This window comes from Pteropus alecto, unplaced genomic scaffold (genome assembly GCF_000325575.1).
Source record: "Pteropus alecto unplaced genomic scaffold, ASM32557v1 scaffold7, whole genome shotgun sequence".
NCBI lineage: Eukaryota > Metazoa > Chordata > Mammalia > Chiroptera > Pteropodidae > Pteropus > Pteropus alecto.
The window spans coordinates 20,876,642-20,894,252 of record NW_006494614.1 but is presented as its reverse complement, the minus strand read 5'-3'; the positions used below and the strand labels follow the sequence as shown (position 1 = coordinate 20,894,252).

The window sequence follows — 17,611 nt, the reverse complement described above, 5'->3', positions numbered from 1 at the left end:
TCACTAATCTAATGCAATAGCAACTGCTGTACCATATCATTCTGTTGGAGTCGGTGACTGTTCTTTCCCAAAATTGTTTTGAGCCTGTGTTCCCATGATTTTGTTTTGGTTGAAAAATGTCGTGTCCTCATATTTTCTTATATCTGTATCAGTTATCTGTTGCAGCAAAACTATCCTCTCCCCACCCCGATTTAGTGGCATTAACCATTTATCTAGCCCACAGTTCTGTTGGTGGGCAGTATTTCTGGTCTTGGCTGGACTCACTCACACATCCGATCACAGATGCTGGGTTGCCTGGGGGCTGATTGGCCTAAGAAGGGGCCAACTGGGCTGAATCATCTCTGCTCCACATGGTCTCTCAGTCTCCAGCAGCTTGGGCTGCTTCACATGGTGGTGGTGGGTTCCTAAATCAATAAAAGCAGAGCCTACAAGGCCTATTGAGGCTTAGGCTCAAACTCTCACAGAGTGATGTCCACTGCATCCTGTTGGTCAAAGTAAATCACAAGAACAAGCCAAATACAAGGAATGAGGAAAGAGGTTCCACCTCTTAAGGTGAGCTGTGAGTATTGCGGCCAATATTGCAATCTACCATCCCAGTCATTTGTATTTTATTCACTTTTATTCTTTGCAATAATATCCTATTGGTTCTATGTCTGATTTATTTTTTCCTTTTTTAAATTTCCTTCATATCTAGAGCCTAAGAAGGAAAGAGAAGGAAGACAGCATTGTTAGCACCTAATATATGTCAGGCATTGACTAGGCATTTTCTATTGGTTCATTCAATACCCGCACAGTCATTTTGCAGATAAGAAAATCTAGACCTAGAAAACATAAATAACTTGCCCATGTAGCTCAATCTAAATGCCAAAGCTGAGGTTTGAAATTGCATTTAGGTACATTCCTGAGCTCTTTATGTTCTACCATGCTGCTTAGTATGTTTTCTTGCACATAAGTCACATCACTAATAAATGAGTGAATGAAACTTGGTGTAAATCAGCTGTAAGTTTAGTGTTAATTATTTATCTTCTTTTTCAACTAATATGGCAAATCTGCTCAAGCCATGTCCCTTGTCATGATATATACACCAGAAATATTCTCTCCCTTTCTTTTCAAGTGTCGATTAAGGTAATGCACCAGTAATTCCCATTATTTTTTGAAAGCAACATTTATACGTTGCCATCTCTGGCCAGCCTAGCCTAAATGGTATCCAGGTTTACACATTGCCATTTTCTGACAGTATTACTGCTAGGCTAATAAGAATTGAAAGTTGGAAAAAAATTTATCATATCTATTTTGAATTTCCCAAAAGATTTGGTTAATGAATAATGCATATTTATAATTCCACAGTTTGTCAGGCATTGAAAACCATGACTGCTTTGATTGACATCAGATGTCTCTGAATATGATTCAAAGAAGACAGATCTCATATTTTTGGAGACAGGATTAAATAAGTATTTTTTAGTTACTTTGTCATTGATTCAAAATATTTCTCCTTGAGACTGTCTTAGTTTAGAATGGCAAGAGCAATCCATCGATCTCTTCTAATCTGACCTCATTCAATTATTTTGCTGTGAGAGAAGGGTGTCTAAGATGATGCTGTCAGGTGCAGACCACTGACTGCCCCAATTATCTGCATGTGATTGCCCTTTGTTTTGCTATAAATCACTTGGCTTGGCTAAGATTACCTGAACAATCATTCTAATAGAGGCAGTCCTGCTAGGCTGTGAATTTACCTTGCACTGATTACAAACTTAGATAATTTGCTAGTGGAACTACAAAAGTCTGCAAAAGTCAATTAGTGTGTGTATGAGGTTTTTTTTGTTTTTTTTTTTAAATGATTTCACAAAGCTGGGAGTTTTTTCTCTTTCTTTTCAATTGGAAAGACTCGATAACTTGAGTATGGTGAGTTCTCAAGAAATTTATAAAAAACTGAAGTAATTTGACACACTGGTGAGAAAACCAGTCCTGGGATAAAATGTTTCAAATCCTAGTTCCCCCACCAGGTTGAGTGAGATGAGGCAAGTGATTTAACCTCACTGTGGTTTCTATCTGTCTATCTTTAAAGAAGCAGGACTAATACCTACCTAATATGGTATCGTGTGAAATAATGAGATATAATGTATATCAAATCCTTGTACAATGCCCAGCACAGAATAGGTAATAAATTCAATGTATTGTTATTATTTATTAATTCACTAATGTTAATTTCTACATTAATTTTCATGAGTTAAAGTGCTAGGCTTTATTAATTTGCATGTGTTCATCTTCCCTCCTTCCAGTTCCTGATGGCAATTTCTATCTGTAGTAAATGGAAGTGAAAAGTTATTTGTTCAAACTTTATTCCTTCATTCCTTAGACTGAGTTTTAAGAGTCCTCTTGTTGAATAATTTATATAGTCACAAAAAGAATGATGTATCTTTATTATACCTCATGCTATTACTATTTATCAGAGATCATTGCCTTTATTAAAGATGACAATAGTTCATTTATTCTGGAAGAGAGGCATTGGTTTACTATATGACAGTGCAGCGTGAGGCACATAATAGTTACTTTAAAATATTTATTGTAAATGAATGATGAATAGAATGAACAAATAATTGGATTAATATTTAGTTATTTAGTCAATTCAGTAACATTGTTGATAAAAATTGCTTTAAGACTATAAAAAGCCCCCACGCAAATGAGAAGTATCATTGAAGCATAGAGTGCGATATTAGTAAAAGTCTTTATTGCTGAATAACTGAATGCTAAGGTTTCCAATAAAATGGGTATTTGAGTGATTTTTAAGGAGATAACAAAATTCCTGTATTGCTTTATAGTTGCAATAATTTTAAAAGAACACATAAAGTCATACTCCAGTGTTCTCATTTGAATAAAGATAATGAATATACTAACATGAAATTAAAAAGAAGAAAGAAAAAATTTTTACATTTTTTTTTCTTTTTACCTATGGGCAGTTACTAAGCCATTATTATGGTGTGATCAGCAATTTTAGCAGTGAAGACGATACTAATTATTTTCAAAAAATCTCTAGTACTTCATATCATCGCTCAAAACAAAATGACTCCTTTTAATTAAGTGTCAGGAACTATTCCATGAAATTTTGCCAGCATTTCTGCTAACCAGTAAGTAAGGTTAATTGACAATTCTTAATAAAGAATCTTAGAGAAATTTGTATCATAATTAACATAATTTAAGATGCTGATAAGACATGAATTACCTAGTCAATTACCTAGTGTACCTGGGATCTTTGATCTTGAGGAGAAAGTGCAGTAGTAGCTTACATGAGTAAGATCCCTCATTAGTGTGATTTAGTTTTTCTGAATGTTGCTAATTAACAAACCTGAGAACAAATAATAAAAATCAAGTTTTCCAAATCAAAGAGTGCTGGTTAGTGTATTTGGTAAACATGGTAGGTTACTGTTTTGATTGAATCTCCCAGTAACCAAGCTTCGTGCAGTTGGCAGGCACTGTGCATAGTATGCATAGCTACCCATCCGTTAGTCACTTAGTAGCTGACTCGGTTATCAGATGGACTATCATGCTATCACAATGTTTATGTTCAAGTAATGCTTATTTTCCTTAGTAATGACTACCCCTGACAAAATTCAAGAGTAGTGATGCTGCCAATTCAGATACACCAAAGACAAATCATAACGTATACGTACATGTGGAGAAAAACATACAGGGTTTGGTACTATCTGTGGTTTCAGGCATCCACTGGGGTCTTGGAACGTACTCCTCTTGGGTAAGGGGGAACCACTGTACTTGAAGACTCTTATGTGGGTTGAAGACCATGTGCATTGCTGGGTATGTGGTTTCAGGCATCCACTGGGGTCTTGGAACATACTCCTCTGGGAACCATTGTACTTGAAGACTCTTATGTGGGTCGAAGACCATGTGCATTGCTGGGTGCCACCTGATAAGGAAGCATGTGAAAATGGAGCAATAATTTTCCTCACATCTTCCAAAAATCTCTCAGTAAAATTTTCCACAAAGTCAGTTACAACAAGTAACCAATCAGTCCCATCGTGATTTTTCTTGGAGAAGCCCTCCTGAAAACCTCCATCCCCCTTTCAGTTGAGCTGACTGCCCTCCAAGTTTGCTGCATGGCCATTATCTTTTGAATTTCTTTTGATTTCCTTGCAGATTGAATTCCCAGTTTACAGAGTCTCATGTTCTTGTCTTTCTTGATTTATTCTTATTTCAGAAAGTAAAATTCCAATTTTTTTTCCTGCGAAAAGATGGCATGATGACAGAAGGCGTGCTGCTGACAGCTGTCAATGTGCCTGTCCCTTGGTTCTCACTAGTCCTACCGGGACCAATTACCCTCTCTGCCTTCACACTGGGGTCACACAGGGGTTTTCCTTCACCATCATCCTGCGATTCTTGTTGTGTCTCCTGTGCCTGCATTTTCTTCTCTCTTTGTTTACTTTCCCATTTTGATGAGGTGCATCCTCCAGTACAGTACTAAGAAAGAGTGCAAGAAAAGCAAATTTTTTGAGATCTTTCATGCCTGAAAATGGTTTTTGTCCATCCTTATGCTACTTAGGAGTTTGGCTTGATACAGAAGAATTGAGGCTAGAAATAATGTCCCTTCAGACTTTCAAAAGCATTTGAACCCTGTGTGCTTGTTTTCAGTACTGTTAAGTAGAAAGGCATTCTGATTTTTACATGTGAGCAGTGGGTTTTTTGTGTGTTTGTTTATTTTAGAAACTTATAGAATTCACTTCTTGTCTCCAGTATTCTGAATTTTCATGATATTTCTTGGTATGGGTCTATTTTTATCTACTACAGTGGATACTCAAGGGGTCATTTCAAAGTGGTGATTCATGACCGTCTGTTCTGGAATATTTTATTGTTTTTTTGTATAATCGCCTCCCTTCATTTTTTTTGTTGTCTCATATAGAAATCCGTTATTTGGAGGTTCAACTTGTGGACTGGCCTTCTGATTTTCTTATCTTTCTTCTCCTATTTTTCACTTCTTATAGCTCTACTTTCTAGGAGTTTTGGCCAACTTTATCGACCAAACCTCTTATTGAGATTTTTATTTCTGCTGCTATTTCTAAGGTTTCTTATTGTTGTTGTTTACTAAGTGTCCCTGTGTTTTAGCTTCCTATTTTTGTTTCATAGATACAGTATGTTGCTTTATCTCTGTAAAGATATTAATGGCAATGTTTTGAAATTCTTCCTTAATTTCTATTTCCTTCTAGTTTGTTTTGACCTCTATTTTGTATGGGAAGATTTCCTCAGGTATTTAGTAAACCTTGGATGTCTCCTCATAATGAAGTGTGGAAGATGGCAAGGGTGACTAGAATTTTCAACCATTTGATTGAAGCCCATCAACTTTGACCTTTACTGGGTCAAAGGTTGATCTGGATCAGCCATTTCTTGGAAATTTTCTGGTGTCAGTATATTTAGCTCTTTTTTGTTGGGCTGCTCAGATTTCCTGGAGAGTATTTATCCAAACTCTTAGCTGGAGGGTAAAGTGCTGCTGCCATCGTTATGATTGTGACATTCAGGCTGTGTATGGTCACTTGATGCCCTGGTTTTTGGTGTAATACCACCCTTCATTTGTGCCCAATGACCCTTCATCCAAAGACTTCTAGTCTGTCCTCTGCTGGAAAAGGATAGAAGCATATGCCCAAGAGTATGGGGCGGACTGCACACAACCTTCCTTATTTATCTTGTTATCACTGGAGATACCTAGTGGTGCCGATTCCTGAGCCTTTTGAGTTTTCTAAAGTCTAAATTTTGTTGTTTCTCAGCTTTTCCCTGTATTGGCATAGGGTTTTCAGTCTGGTATCAGCTAGTCAGTTACTTGTTCATCTGCTTTCCCACTACCAAAATTATGCTGTTACTGCCTCTTTTTCTATCCTTTCATGAGTTTATGTTTTTTCAGAGGGATCAAGATTAGATGTGTATGTTCAATCTACCATCTTAACCCAAAAGAGAGTCTGTGTATTGTGTGTGTGTGTACATGCGTGCGCGTGTGCACGTGCACAAGCTGGATTGCAATATTAAATGTATTTGTTATTGTGGATGGAAATCAAAAAATTCGAAAACTGCAGCTAGGTCACACCAACAACAAAATGGTCAAGTCCATACAAAGCTAATTGTATTTTCTCTTTACCATGAAAGTCTTCTATGGAACTGATACAGTTTTAAAGGTGTATGGGGCTTTTTTTTCCAGAATGTGGTATTCACAGAACTCTAGATCTAATTCTAGGGAAAAAAAGATAAGCTGAACTTCCTCTGATAGTGTATTCAGATGTGCCTCTTCATTTCTGTGCTAGGTACTAGCATTACTTATTCTGGGTCCCAAATTTTGTTCCATGTCAAAATTGTCATAACATCAAAAAATAAAATAAACAGCAAGCACAGCTAAGTTATGCAATCTTTATTAATCTATAATCTTCAATTGTGCTAGCATTTGCATCTACTTTGGTAAAAATACACAGGAAAATTACCTCTTCAAAACGTTAAAAATATCTTTAACTAAAATATTGCTTTAAAAACTCAATAGCATATTTTATTGATAGCAATGTATGTTGCAGATATGAATACTTGGACTTTTTTTCAATAAAAACAAATTTTTTGTTTATCAAATTTAGTTTCAAATGCTGTGGCATTTTAATTCTACAACCTAGAAAATATTTAATGGGAATATGTTCATAGATGCATCAAAAATTTTCATATAGGATTATCTTTTATCTCTATGGGAATTCAATAAGATTATTTCTTAATTCTTTTTTTAACATTGTTTTAATTTATTTATTTTAATTAGTTTCAAGTATACAATACAATGGTTAGACATCTATATAACTCATAAAATGATCCCCCCAATTGTTCCCTCCCTCCTCTGACCCTCCACTTAGCCAAAGTATTAATGCTAACTGCATTTCCTATGCTGTGCTCCCCATCCCCGTAACCATCCATCAGCTACTAATTTGTACTTCTTTAACCCTTCGCCCCATTCTCTCAGGCCCCCAACTCCCTCTCTCCTCTGTCAGTCACCAAATTTTCCACTCTATTTGTGAGTCTGTTTTTGATCAGTTTATTCTTTTTCTTCCTTCGATTCTACATATAAGTGAAATCATATAGTGTTTATCTTTCTCTGTCTGACTTAAATACCTTCTAGGTCCATCAAAGCAATATCTTTTTCCATCCTCTTCTTTTTCATATATAGGAGTCTTGTTTTCTTATCCTTTCTGCCCCTCTATCTTTTAGTTGGAGCACTTAATTTGTTTTCATTTAAGGTACTTATTGAATTCTTTATTCCTGTTTTTGATACATGTTTTTTCTTCTTAAAGAAATCTCTCTAACATTTCCTGTAATACTGGCTTGGTGGTGATAAATTCCTTTAGCTTATTTTTGTCTCAGAAGCTCTTTATCTGTCCTTCAACTCTAAATGATAGCTCGGCTGGATAAATTATTCTTAGTTGTAGATCCTGGGTCTTCATCCTGTCAAACATTTTTTGCCAAGTCCTTCTGTCCCACATAGTTTCTTTTGAGAAATCAGCTGCCAGTCTTATGGGTGTTCCCTTATAAGTAATTATCTGTTTTTCTCTTGCAGCTTTTAATAGTCTTTCTTTGTATTTAAAATTTAGCATTTTAATTATGATGTGTCTTGGTATGGGCCTCTTTGGATCCCTTATTTTTGGAATTCTCTGAGTTTCTCAGTTTTGTCTGTCCATTGCCTTCACCAGGTTAGGGAAGTTTTCCATCATTATTCCTTCAAACAGCTGTTCAACATCTTGATTTTCTTCAGTTATGCCGATCAGATGGGTATTATCTAATTCTTAATATAAACTCACTTTCAAGCTATTTAACTCCAAATCTCCTAAGATTCAGAATTGAGTAAACAATGGTCAGATGACTGAAATTTCACAATATGTCCCTATGGTACTAGCAATATAAGGTACTAGGATTAAGGTGACATTTAGAAAAATATAAGGGAGTGAATATCCAAAAGTGACATACGAAGTTACATTATATCTCACTGTAATATATTTACATATATTTACATTAATGTTACACTATTTCTGAAGAGAAAAAAATAAGTCTAGGTTGCCTTCTTTATTATATTACTATGAATGATATAGATATAGATAATTAGTAAGAGATCCCTTTTGCTTGTTGTACTAATGTTAAAATTTTTCTATTATTTACTAATGAACTTATAGGCCCAAGAATTTAAAGTGGACCTAGAGGTTCCATTTCTACCTAAAAATTGCAATGTGATTTTATTCAACAAGCATTTCCTGAGTTCTACTATAGAAGTTATTCATTCTTTTACTTTGAACTCATTTGCTTTTTAAATATTTTCATGGGCCACTGAAGGAAAATCCTATGTTAAACTCCTATAAAAATTAAACATTATGAGGAAAATTGATTTTTTTTTTTACAGTAGGATCTTGAGGTATACCTAGTCAAGAAAGATCATCAAAAATAAAAAAATAAGAAGAAGAAGAAGAAACAAACAAATGAGAGAACACTATCTGGCCAAAATTCAAAGGTTAGCTAATGAGTTATTTGAGGGGTATCAAATACCTTGACTGGTCCTTTCAATAAATATTAGCACACTGTTCTAATCAGACAACAAGATTAGTGAACAAGATCCTGGTCTTTGTGGAGCTCACATTCTAATAGAGAAGATAAATAAAAAACACAAACAAGTGAATTGTTTTGTATGCTAGAAGGAAACAAGTGCTATTAAAAAAAAAAAGGGAGAGCAGGGTAAGGAGATTCAGAATGGTGGAGAGGGGACATACGTAACCTTAAGTAGGGTAGTCTGGGTGGTTCTCCTGGAAAACTGATATTGAACTAAAGCAGCTAAGGAGCCTTAAGGCTTCTGGAGAGGAACATTCCCCAAAGGGAACCCTACAGACAGCGGCTTCTGCTCTTTCACGGAGCAACTAGGAGACCTAGGGGCAGAGAAGGGAGCCTGGAGAGAAACAGCAAGCTGGAGAGTGATGGGAAATGAGGTCAGAAAGAAAGTGGGGAGGGGACAGACACACAGGGCCTGTAGGCCTTGTAAAGACTTAGGCTTTTACTGTGGAAAAAACAGGACACCATTGGAGAATTGTGTGCAGAGAGCCATGATCTCAATTTTAAAAGGATTGTTTTGCCCTTAATAACCCTGTATGTTGGGCAGGCTATTTAACCTTGATGAGCTGCAGTTTCTTCACTTGTAAAATGAGCATAATATTTCCAATATGACAGTATTATATTTTGAATTACAGTTTGTATTTATAAACCACCTCATATGCAAGGACTGAATAAATGACAGCTATCATTAATTAAAAAAAAAAAAAGGGCCTACACCTTCATGCTACAAAGTGCTTCAGGCAAAGGCCTTGAATTCAGCCATCTCTGAACACAAAGTTTAGAATCAGGGGCCTTCATGGCCTCTCAGCTGACAGCTTCTTCAGTGAAGACACTCGTCCGTCGACTTCTGGGAGCTGATTCACCGAGTAAACAAGGACACGGTGAAGGGCCATCTACCCAACCACAGAGTTCATGTATTTTTAAAATCCTAAATCTAGACATTATTTAATTCAAGGCACTGCTGTCCTGGTGCTAAGGGAAAATGCTTTATCATTCATGAAGCAAACGAGTCTTGAGTATCTTCTTTGTACCACCCAGTGTTCCAGGGGTAGAAAATGGATGAGGTGATATACAGTAGATAGATACATGGATAAGAAGACATCGTCCCTGCCCTTACAGAGCTTTCTGTCTAGCAAGGAAAGGAGCTTGTAAACAACCAAATATAATACTGTGTAATAACAATCATAAGAGATAACATGTCCACAGTACAGGAAGACAAGGCTGAGTTGGTCTCGGGGATTAGGCTGAGTTACATGGAGGTGATAGACTCTTGAAGGGCTTGTAATTGTAGAATTGAATCTGAGGCTGTAAACTCTTTCATGCTGTCCTCTACACCTCATCCTCATATGCTGAAATTTAAGTGGTATGTTCTAAATATTCTGATGGTCTCTCATTTTTTGGTGCCCTTTGGTTTTGCAGGACTGTATGCATATTATAATCTGTTCACTCCAAATTCAGTGCCCAGAGGTTGCCAGCCAAAAAATAAAAATAAAAGGGAAAGGAAAAGAGGTTAGGTAGGGGTGTGTAGATAATATCCTTTGGGAGAGTATCCAAAGGTAATGATGCTTAAACAGCATCTCAAGAAACTGTTAGTAGTTGGTGTAGTTGGAGCATGGTCCAGAAAAGCAATAATAAGATGAGGCCGAATGAGGGTTTCTGAGCTATCAGAATAAAGTTCCCTCACCTAACAATATCAATTTGATATTAAACATCAGTTGACGCAGAGGAAAAGAGACTGGAAAGAAATACAGTAAAATTTAATAGAGTTTACCTCAGAGTGTTAGAACTATGTAAATTTTTTCTCATTCTTCATGATGTAATTTAAAATTTAAATGTACAAGGTTTCTACGGAGAGCAAGTATTATGATTATGAGAAAAAAACAAAGATAAAATAAAAAGTATTTGAAAAGAAAAAAGTCTACAACAAAAAATATATAGAGTATTTTTTCTGGGTTCCTTAATAGTGTCTTGAGGGCCCAGTATATCTCTTGGTGACTTAGCAGCATCTAGCATAGAATTGAAAAAAAAAAAAAAAAAGGTCTGAGCCAAGAACATAGCGAAATAAAATTGTGCTACTACATCAGGGCCCAAGCAGTTATTCTAAACTCCAGCTGGATTAAAAGAATTGCCTTTGGACTAGCACATGACTAAAATGGAGCCTCTAAATTTAGGATGATATTTAAGGTGTTGGGAAATGATAGCAGGGAAAAGGTATTTGAAATACAAACAGCAGCAGAAGGAAGGAACCCTTAGAAAATAAATTATGATTCAAAACAGGATGTAATTAATTCGTCATTGCCACCATTAATAGTGGCCATTTTAAAGTGAGTTCCCCATAGGATAATGGAACAGAATCATTACCTGCTTCATTTAAATTCTTAAAATAAAAATGTGTTGTGAACTTCCAGCCCTCACATTTTCACTACAAGAAACATATTACAATAGTCTTGCCTTTTAGTACTAGAATTCAGGAAGGTTTTTTTTCTTCATTTTAAAAGCATACATTATTTTTATGATGGAAAAGCTTCTTTAAATTTCTTAAGAAATTTTAAGAGAAATACAAATCATTTATGATCTTATACACTAGTATAGTTGATTTCACTTAACATATTCTCTTCTAGCTGGTTTTCTTTTCACATATCATTGTACATAGTTATAATCAACATGAACATTAGTTTCACAGCTTATTTTATTAACATTAAAAATACTTTCATATTATTATATATTATCAATAGATATCTTTTTTGTAGCTGTGTGGTACACCATCATGATCAAATACTATAATTTACAGTTTTTTACTTTGGGACATTGAAATTTATATAACTACTTTTCTACAGTGGGCAATGTTGCAATAAACATTATTGCATTAATCTATCTTTATTTTTTAATTACTTTCCAAAGAAAATCTCTTGTGTAAATTTATAAATTGCCGATCAAACTTTTATAATTTTTACTGCCATAAAAATTGTTCCAATTTATATTATCACTAGCAATATCAAAGTGTACCAGACTCACTTCAATTTGATTAGTATGTTATTATTCTTTTGCTAATTAGTTATAAATCCATACTTTCACATAATTTTAACTTAATTTTTTATTTCTAATAAAGTTGAATAGTTTTCAATCATTTTTTATTATTAAGTGGTCTCTCTTGACTGACTTATTTGCACACTTGTATTTTGGACTATGACCCATTCAAATATTTACACTTTATAAATATTAAACCTCTTTATATCTTCTAATTTTTTTTCTAATCAAGCATTTTTCTTTGAATCATAATTTAGTTATTTCAAGTAGTAACATTTTCTGTCTTCATGATCAAAGCTGTCAGGTGTCCCCTTTATTTCTTCTGTTGGTCCTAACATTCGGACATTATCATTCCTCCACAGACAGAAAAAGTGTTTTCTGCTAGGTTTTGACAATTTGATTTTGGCCTATGAATGTGTAAGCTTCCTATGTATAAAAACAGTAGTGATTCTTTTCAGAGAGAACAGTACCAAGGCCTGAACAGAATGGGATCTCAGAGGGCTGAGGAACAGAGGACAATAACCAGAATTAAGAAAGCTGAGGCCTTTCGGCTGAATAAAAACATGATGAAAACTTGTTCATATAACACCGATTTCTCAAGGGATTTTTTGGGGGGAAGGGGGTGTTGTTGTTTTGTTTGTTTTTGTTTCTGTTTTTTATGATTCAGTCATTTCCTGTTGTTGCATGTAGTAAATTGTTCCTGTGGAAAATATACTACTGGCACCAGGGGAAACGTGGAGAATCAGTCCAAACTCAATGGCAAATTAGTCAAACACACCCCTCGGCACAGCTGAAAGAAGCCAGGGGATGTCATTTTTCTACTTACAATGGTGGTCCTGGCCTCTTGGCTGCACTGGATTTCTCTGAGGAGTTTTAAAAAAGTGATGCCTAGGTTACAACCCTCCATTTCCTAGTGTTATTGGTCTTGAGGGCATTATGGGTATTGAGATTTTTTTTTTAACACTCCCCAGGTGATTCTAATGTGTAGCCAAAGTTGAAAACTATTGTAATTATTTCATCAGGAAATGTAAAAAAGAAATATAATCCATTAAAGAAGGTGACAAAGAGAAAGAACTAGAAACGACATGTCCTTTTTTCAGAAATATCTGCATCTTAAAGGCAAAATTGCATAGTGGGAACAGAAAAACAGTCTTTGGATACAGCAGAAGTTCCCAGAATGTATCTTTACCTCCTCCCTCTTCATCATCTAAGGTCCAAGTGATCCTTTCCAAATACTATAAAATAGATTTTCCAAAATGTGGGTGAACATAGTACTTGAAAGCAAATCTTGAACACTGCTAATTAATAGGAAACAGAAGAGGGTTGGGACAGATAAAAGATTGTATTTTATACTTCTTTTTCTGCAGGCATAGATTGTGCACTGGGGCAGGCTCACAGTCCTAGGAGGACTGCCCCAGGGAGCACTTCACTCCATTGGCATTTTGCCCTTCATGACTAGGTTTTGTTCAAATTGGTGTTCACATGTGCTTATGGTCCCATAGCCCACATTTTCTAAAATGCCAGGACAGAAAGCCAGCTATGTGGTTGGAGAGCAGAGGGCCAGCCTTGGCTGAAAATTTAGCCCCACCCAGGTGCCTTAGAGTTCACAGAGAGTTTTAAGCTTCTAGGAATCATAAGGAAGACATTTAATGTGGTGTTAACCTCATTGGAAAGAAAATTGACATCTCAAGATACTTATGAAGCAGAAAGATGGCATTTTCTCCATTTTTGTGGCTTTAAAATAAAGAGAAAACTTTTCTAACTCAACCCTAGCTGCAGTACATGCCAGCAAAGATATATTTCCTATTCATTTGCTCTGACCAAATTTACAAAGAAAATTTTTTAAAGACTGAGAGTTCAATTTATGCCATGAACAATCAAGTTTAAACGGTATAATAAAATTCCACAATACGATACATTTGAATATAATGCCATTCAAGACTGCCTCCCATCTTCTGCCTAGTCCTGTTTCCTAAACAAGATGGATAGACTGAAGCTCTTTTCGAGGTACAGGACAGGGGTGAGAGGGAGCAGCATTAAGCTGGGAGGAAACTCTTTTACTCATTTGGGATGTTCCCAGCTCCATTTACAGTCAGTGCGAACATTATAATTTCAGTCTTTACTTTTGTGCTTATTGTGATAGTACACACCCACTGAAAAAGTTTTCCATTAACCTCTTAATAAAAGGACTCTGCATTTTATACTGTTTAATTGTTTGGACCTGCATCATCGTGTTATGGTTGGTTATATTGCATTTTCAAGCAGATAAGTCATTAATACAGGCATTGCACTATCTGCCTTCCCTGTAACCTCTCCAGTGTTCTCCAGTTTTCTGAGGTATAAGAAGGGACCATGTTTAGAATTGGTCCTCACTAGAGTTCAGATACGGGAAAGCAGGCATTTGCCTCTATTTTGAAAGGCAGCATAAAATACTTTTGTGAATTCTGTACTGGGAATCCTAATAAAGTGCATTATTTGATATTTCCTTTGGGGAGCTAACATCACAGGACTCCATAATGGTGCCTGGTGGTCTTGGCTCCGTCAGCCACTCAGCCTGTATGTGAGCTTCCCCACCCCCTTCTCCCACACCACACTCACCCTCCTTGCAGTTCCAGGGTAAGTGTATTTGCTGGTCTCCTTTGGAGTGTGGACTGGCTCGGCACATGGCCATGGTAACCACGCTGCTCCGAATCTGATCCTCTCTTAAGATTGGGGGATCACTTTACCTGAGACCACAATAGCCAGATACACAGAGCCATGTGAAAGAAAACATAATGCAGGAGAAGGGAATCCAGGTGACAACAACAGAAGCAAGAAAGACAAAGCTGGAAGGAGTTGGAAGTTGAGACTTAGGGTCAGGCAGTGGTTAATAGTGCAGCTCCAAACCAACTGCCTAGATTTAAATTCTGGTTCTGTCACTTACTCTTCATGTGTCCTTGGGCAACTTTCTTAGCTTTTTGTGCCTCACTTTCATAATCTGTATAACAGGAGGTAAAAATAATACATACTTCATGGGGTGGGTTTGTAGCAATTAATTAAAGTTCTTGGCACATAATTTAATTTCCCTAAAAAGCACTTACTATTATTATCATCATAATTATTGTTCTTGAGTGAAGACTTGGCAACCATGAAGAAAAGTTTTCCCAATTGTATTAGTTTCCAAGGGATGACATAACAAATTACTACTGGGTGACTTGAAACAACAGGAATCTTTTCTCTCACAGTTCAAGAAATCAGGGTGTCACCAGGGTTGGTTTCTTCTGGAGTCTCTAAAGGAGAAACCATCATGTGCCTCCCTCAGCTTCTAGTGGTTGCCAGCCATCTTCAGTGCTCGTGGCTTATAGACACATCACTCCAGTCTCTGCTGCCGTTTTCTCTGTGTTCCTGTGTCTTCTTTTCTATCTTACAGGGACGCTTATTGTCGGGTTTAGGGCCCACCTTAATCCAGTATGACCTCATCTCAAACTTTATTTTAATTACATCTGCAAAGCCCCTTATTCTAAATGTCATATTCTGATGTTCCAAGTGGACACGAATTGGGGGGCGACACTATTCAGCCTACTACATCAACTAAGAGCAGGTTGGGATCAAATTGGAGGCTGAAATCATGAACAGATCCTGAAAGAATGTCATCTTGGGCATAATGTTATTCACTAAAAGTGTTGTGTTTTGTGGGTAATCAAGCAAAATGGGCTGGCTACCCTCAAGGTCATCACTGAGCCAGAACTCTGTCAAACACAGAATTAATCTATGTACTCTTGTTCAAACAGTGGTGAACTTCTCTGGAGAGAAGTTGAATGTACCCAGCAGGCACAGGCTGTACCCATCAGGCAGCACTTGTGCTGAGCTTGCCCGCTGCCCTCTCCTGACATGCTGCATGACACTACTGAACCACTGTTGAACACATTCCGACACTGAGTAATGCCATGGCAAGGGCGAGGGCTTTGGAGCCTGAGGGGACTGGATGCTCTGCAAATTACTAGCTCCACTTATCACTTTTATCTTCTCTGAGCCTCAATTTCAGCATCTAAGTATCAGGCATAATATCACCACCAACTTGTTGAGTTGCTGTGAGTAAGAATACTAACTAGCTTCACCCAGGTGCCTGGCATAAATTTTAGTGCGTGGTTGCTATTATTGTAAGGTGGTAGTTCTGACTCTCCCCACTTCCTAGGCTATAGGGCACCAGACCAGAGGGACCATGAGGAAGAGCTGTGAAAACCTGTTTCCACTACCACTTCCACTCTCAGCACACAGCAAACTTAGTAAACACACAGCAAACAGAGGCAGCTGAACAAAATGGCGCATCAACTGCATTTCATTACAAGCACTGCTTCAATGAATGGATCCCCAATAGGTTTTCAGGATTTTTAACCCAATCAGGACAGCGCATGGCAATGTACCTTTCACAACCTAGCAAATGAACACTGGGCAGAGCAAAGACAACAGAAAGCAGTGTTAGTCCTTTAGCGCATGTCAGGGTTTAAAGAAGCTTAAATAGAATTTGAAGGCAATTTTTATTCATAAGTGAATTTTTATTACTTTAATACCAAAGTAATACATGTTCATTGTAGAAATTTTAGAAAGATAGCCAAGCAAAAATAATAAAATCATTCTTAATCCCAGATGTATAGATTTATTTCTTTTATATTGTGACATTTTTTTCCAGTCATTGGTCTTCAACATCATTTTTAACAGCTTTCCAATATTCCACTGTATAAACCTACCAATATTTATTTAATTCATCCTCCATTCCAAGAACTTTAATTTGTTTTCAATTATTTGTTGCTGAAAACAAAGCTTCAGTGATATGAGTGTATTCTTTATTAATCTTATAAACTTCTACTAATTTGGTATTTACTATAACCCAAGCCCCTTTCTAAACTTTGCAATTAACCCAAAAGTTAATTTGCTCGGTTTATGAGGAACCAATTTTATTAGCCAATCTGAAAATCTCTCAGCATTAGCTGTTATCTTAAGCATGCTCTCTCTCCTGGGCTACCTGTGTTCAATAACTGATAAGTAGTCAGTGTTCTTGGGTCTGATTGCTTGCTCATTTGTTCAGGGCTTGGAGCTAACAGGGTCAATATCATAGGTTTCGAGCTCTGCATATACAGGTCATTTAGTTAAGTGTACGTAGACTGGTCCCCTAACCGCAAACGACTATTATTTAAATACTGGCTGTTAGTTTCAAAGAACTGGGCAAAAGAGCATGGGTGGATCAATACAAATCCACCACCACTAAATGAAATACAATGCGCCAACATCTTCATCTTCCCCATGGTGAGATTGTAGAAAAGGAGAAGAAATAATATTGAGGAAGAACAACTTGCTGACCTGATATATATCTTGATTTATAAGCTTAGTCTTTGAGTTCCCCCTATTCTTATGTGAGACCAAGTTCAGTTGCATGTTTGAAATTGCTGACGGTGGTATTTAACCAGCAGTTTTTCTTTCCAGCTGACACAGCCCTTGGCACTGATGATGTATATGATGAAAAAGGATGCCAGTGTGATGTATCTGTAGAAGACCTCACCCCACCACTTAAAACTGTCATTCGAGCTATCAGGTTGGTGGAAAACTGTTGAAGAAATGATTCAGAGACCTACCTCTGGTTATTTGAATTACTATATTGTTAAGTTATTTTCCCCGCAGGTAAATTTCCTGGAATAATTGCTTCCTCTTTTCCTATTCATCCACATGCCTATTAAATTCTGAAATATTTTTTCTTAATACGAAACTCTACTGTGTTCAACACAAAGTATGTTATAAAATGTGGGTTAGATTTGAAAAACCAGGCCACGTCAGCAAGATTACATGAGAATTGACTTGTCATGTGGATTGGTTTCTTTAAGGACATTTAGTGTATAGATGCAACTGGACTTTTTAAAATTATTTTTTATGACGTTCCAATCCACGTTCTGTACTTTGTATTAAAGAAAAAGCCCTCTAGATTATTTCAAAACAGGTTCTG

The 17,611-nt window shown here is 36.6% G+C and overlaps 1 protein-coding gene across 1 annotated transcript in view; it reads left to right on the top strand.

The window, feature by feature from the left end:
• The window catches only part of KCNQ5 (potassium voltage-gated channel subfamily Q member 5), a 451,205-nt gene that overhangs the window by 413,047 nt on the left and 20,547 nt on the right, over positions 1-17,611 (top strand). Inside the window, 1 exon segment of the mRNA XM_025042894.1 lies at positions 17,098-17,206. Within this exon segment, the coding sequence (XP_024898662.1) occupies positions 17,098-17,206 (109 nt within the window).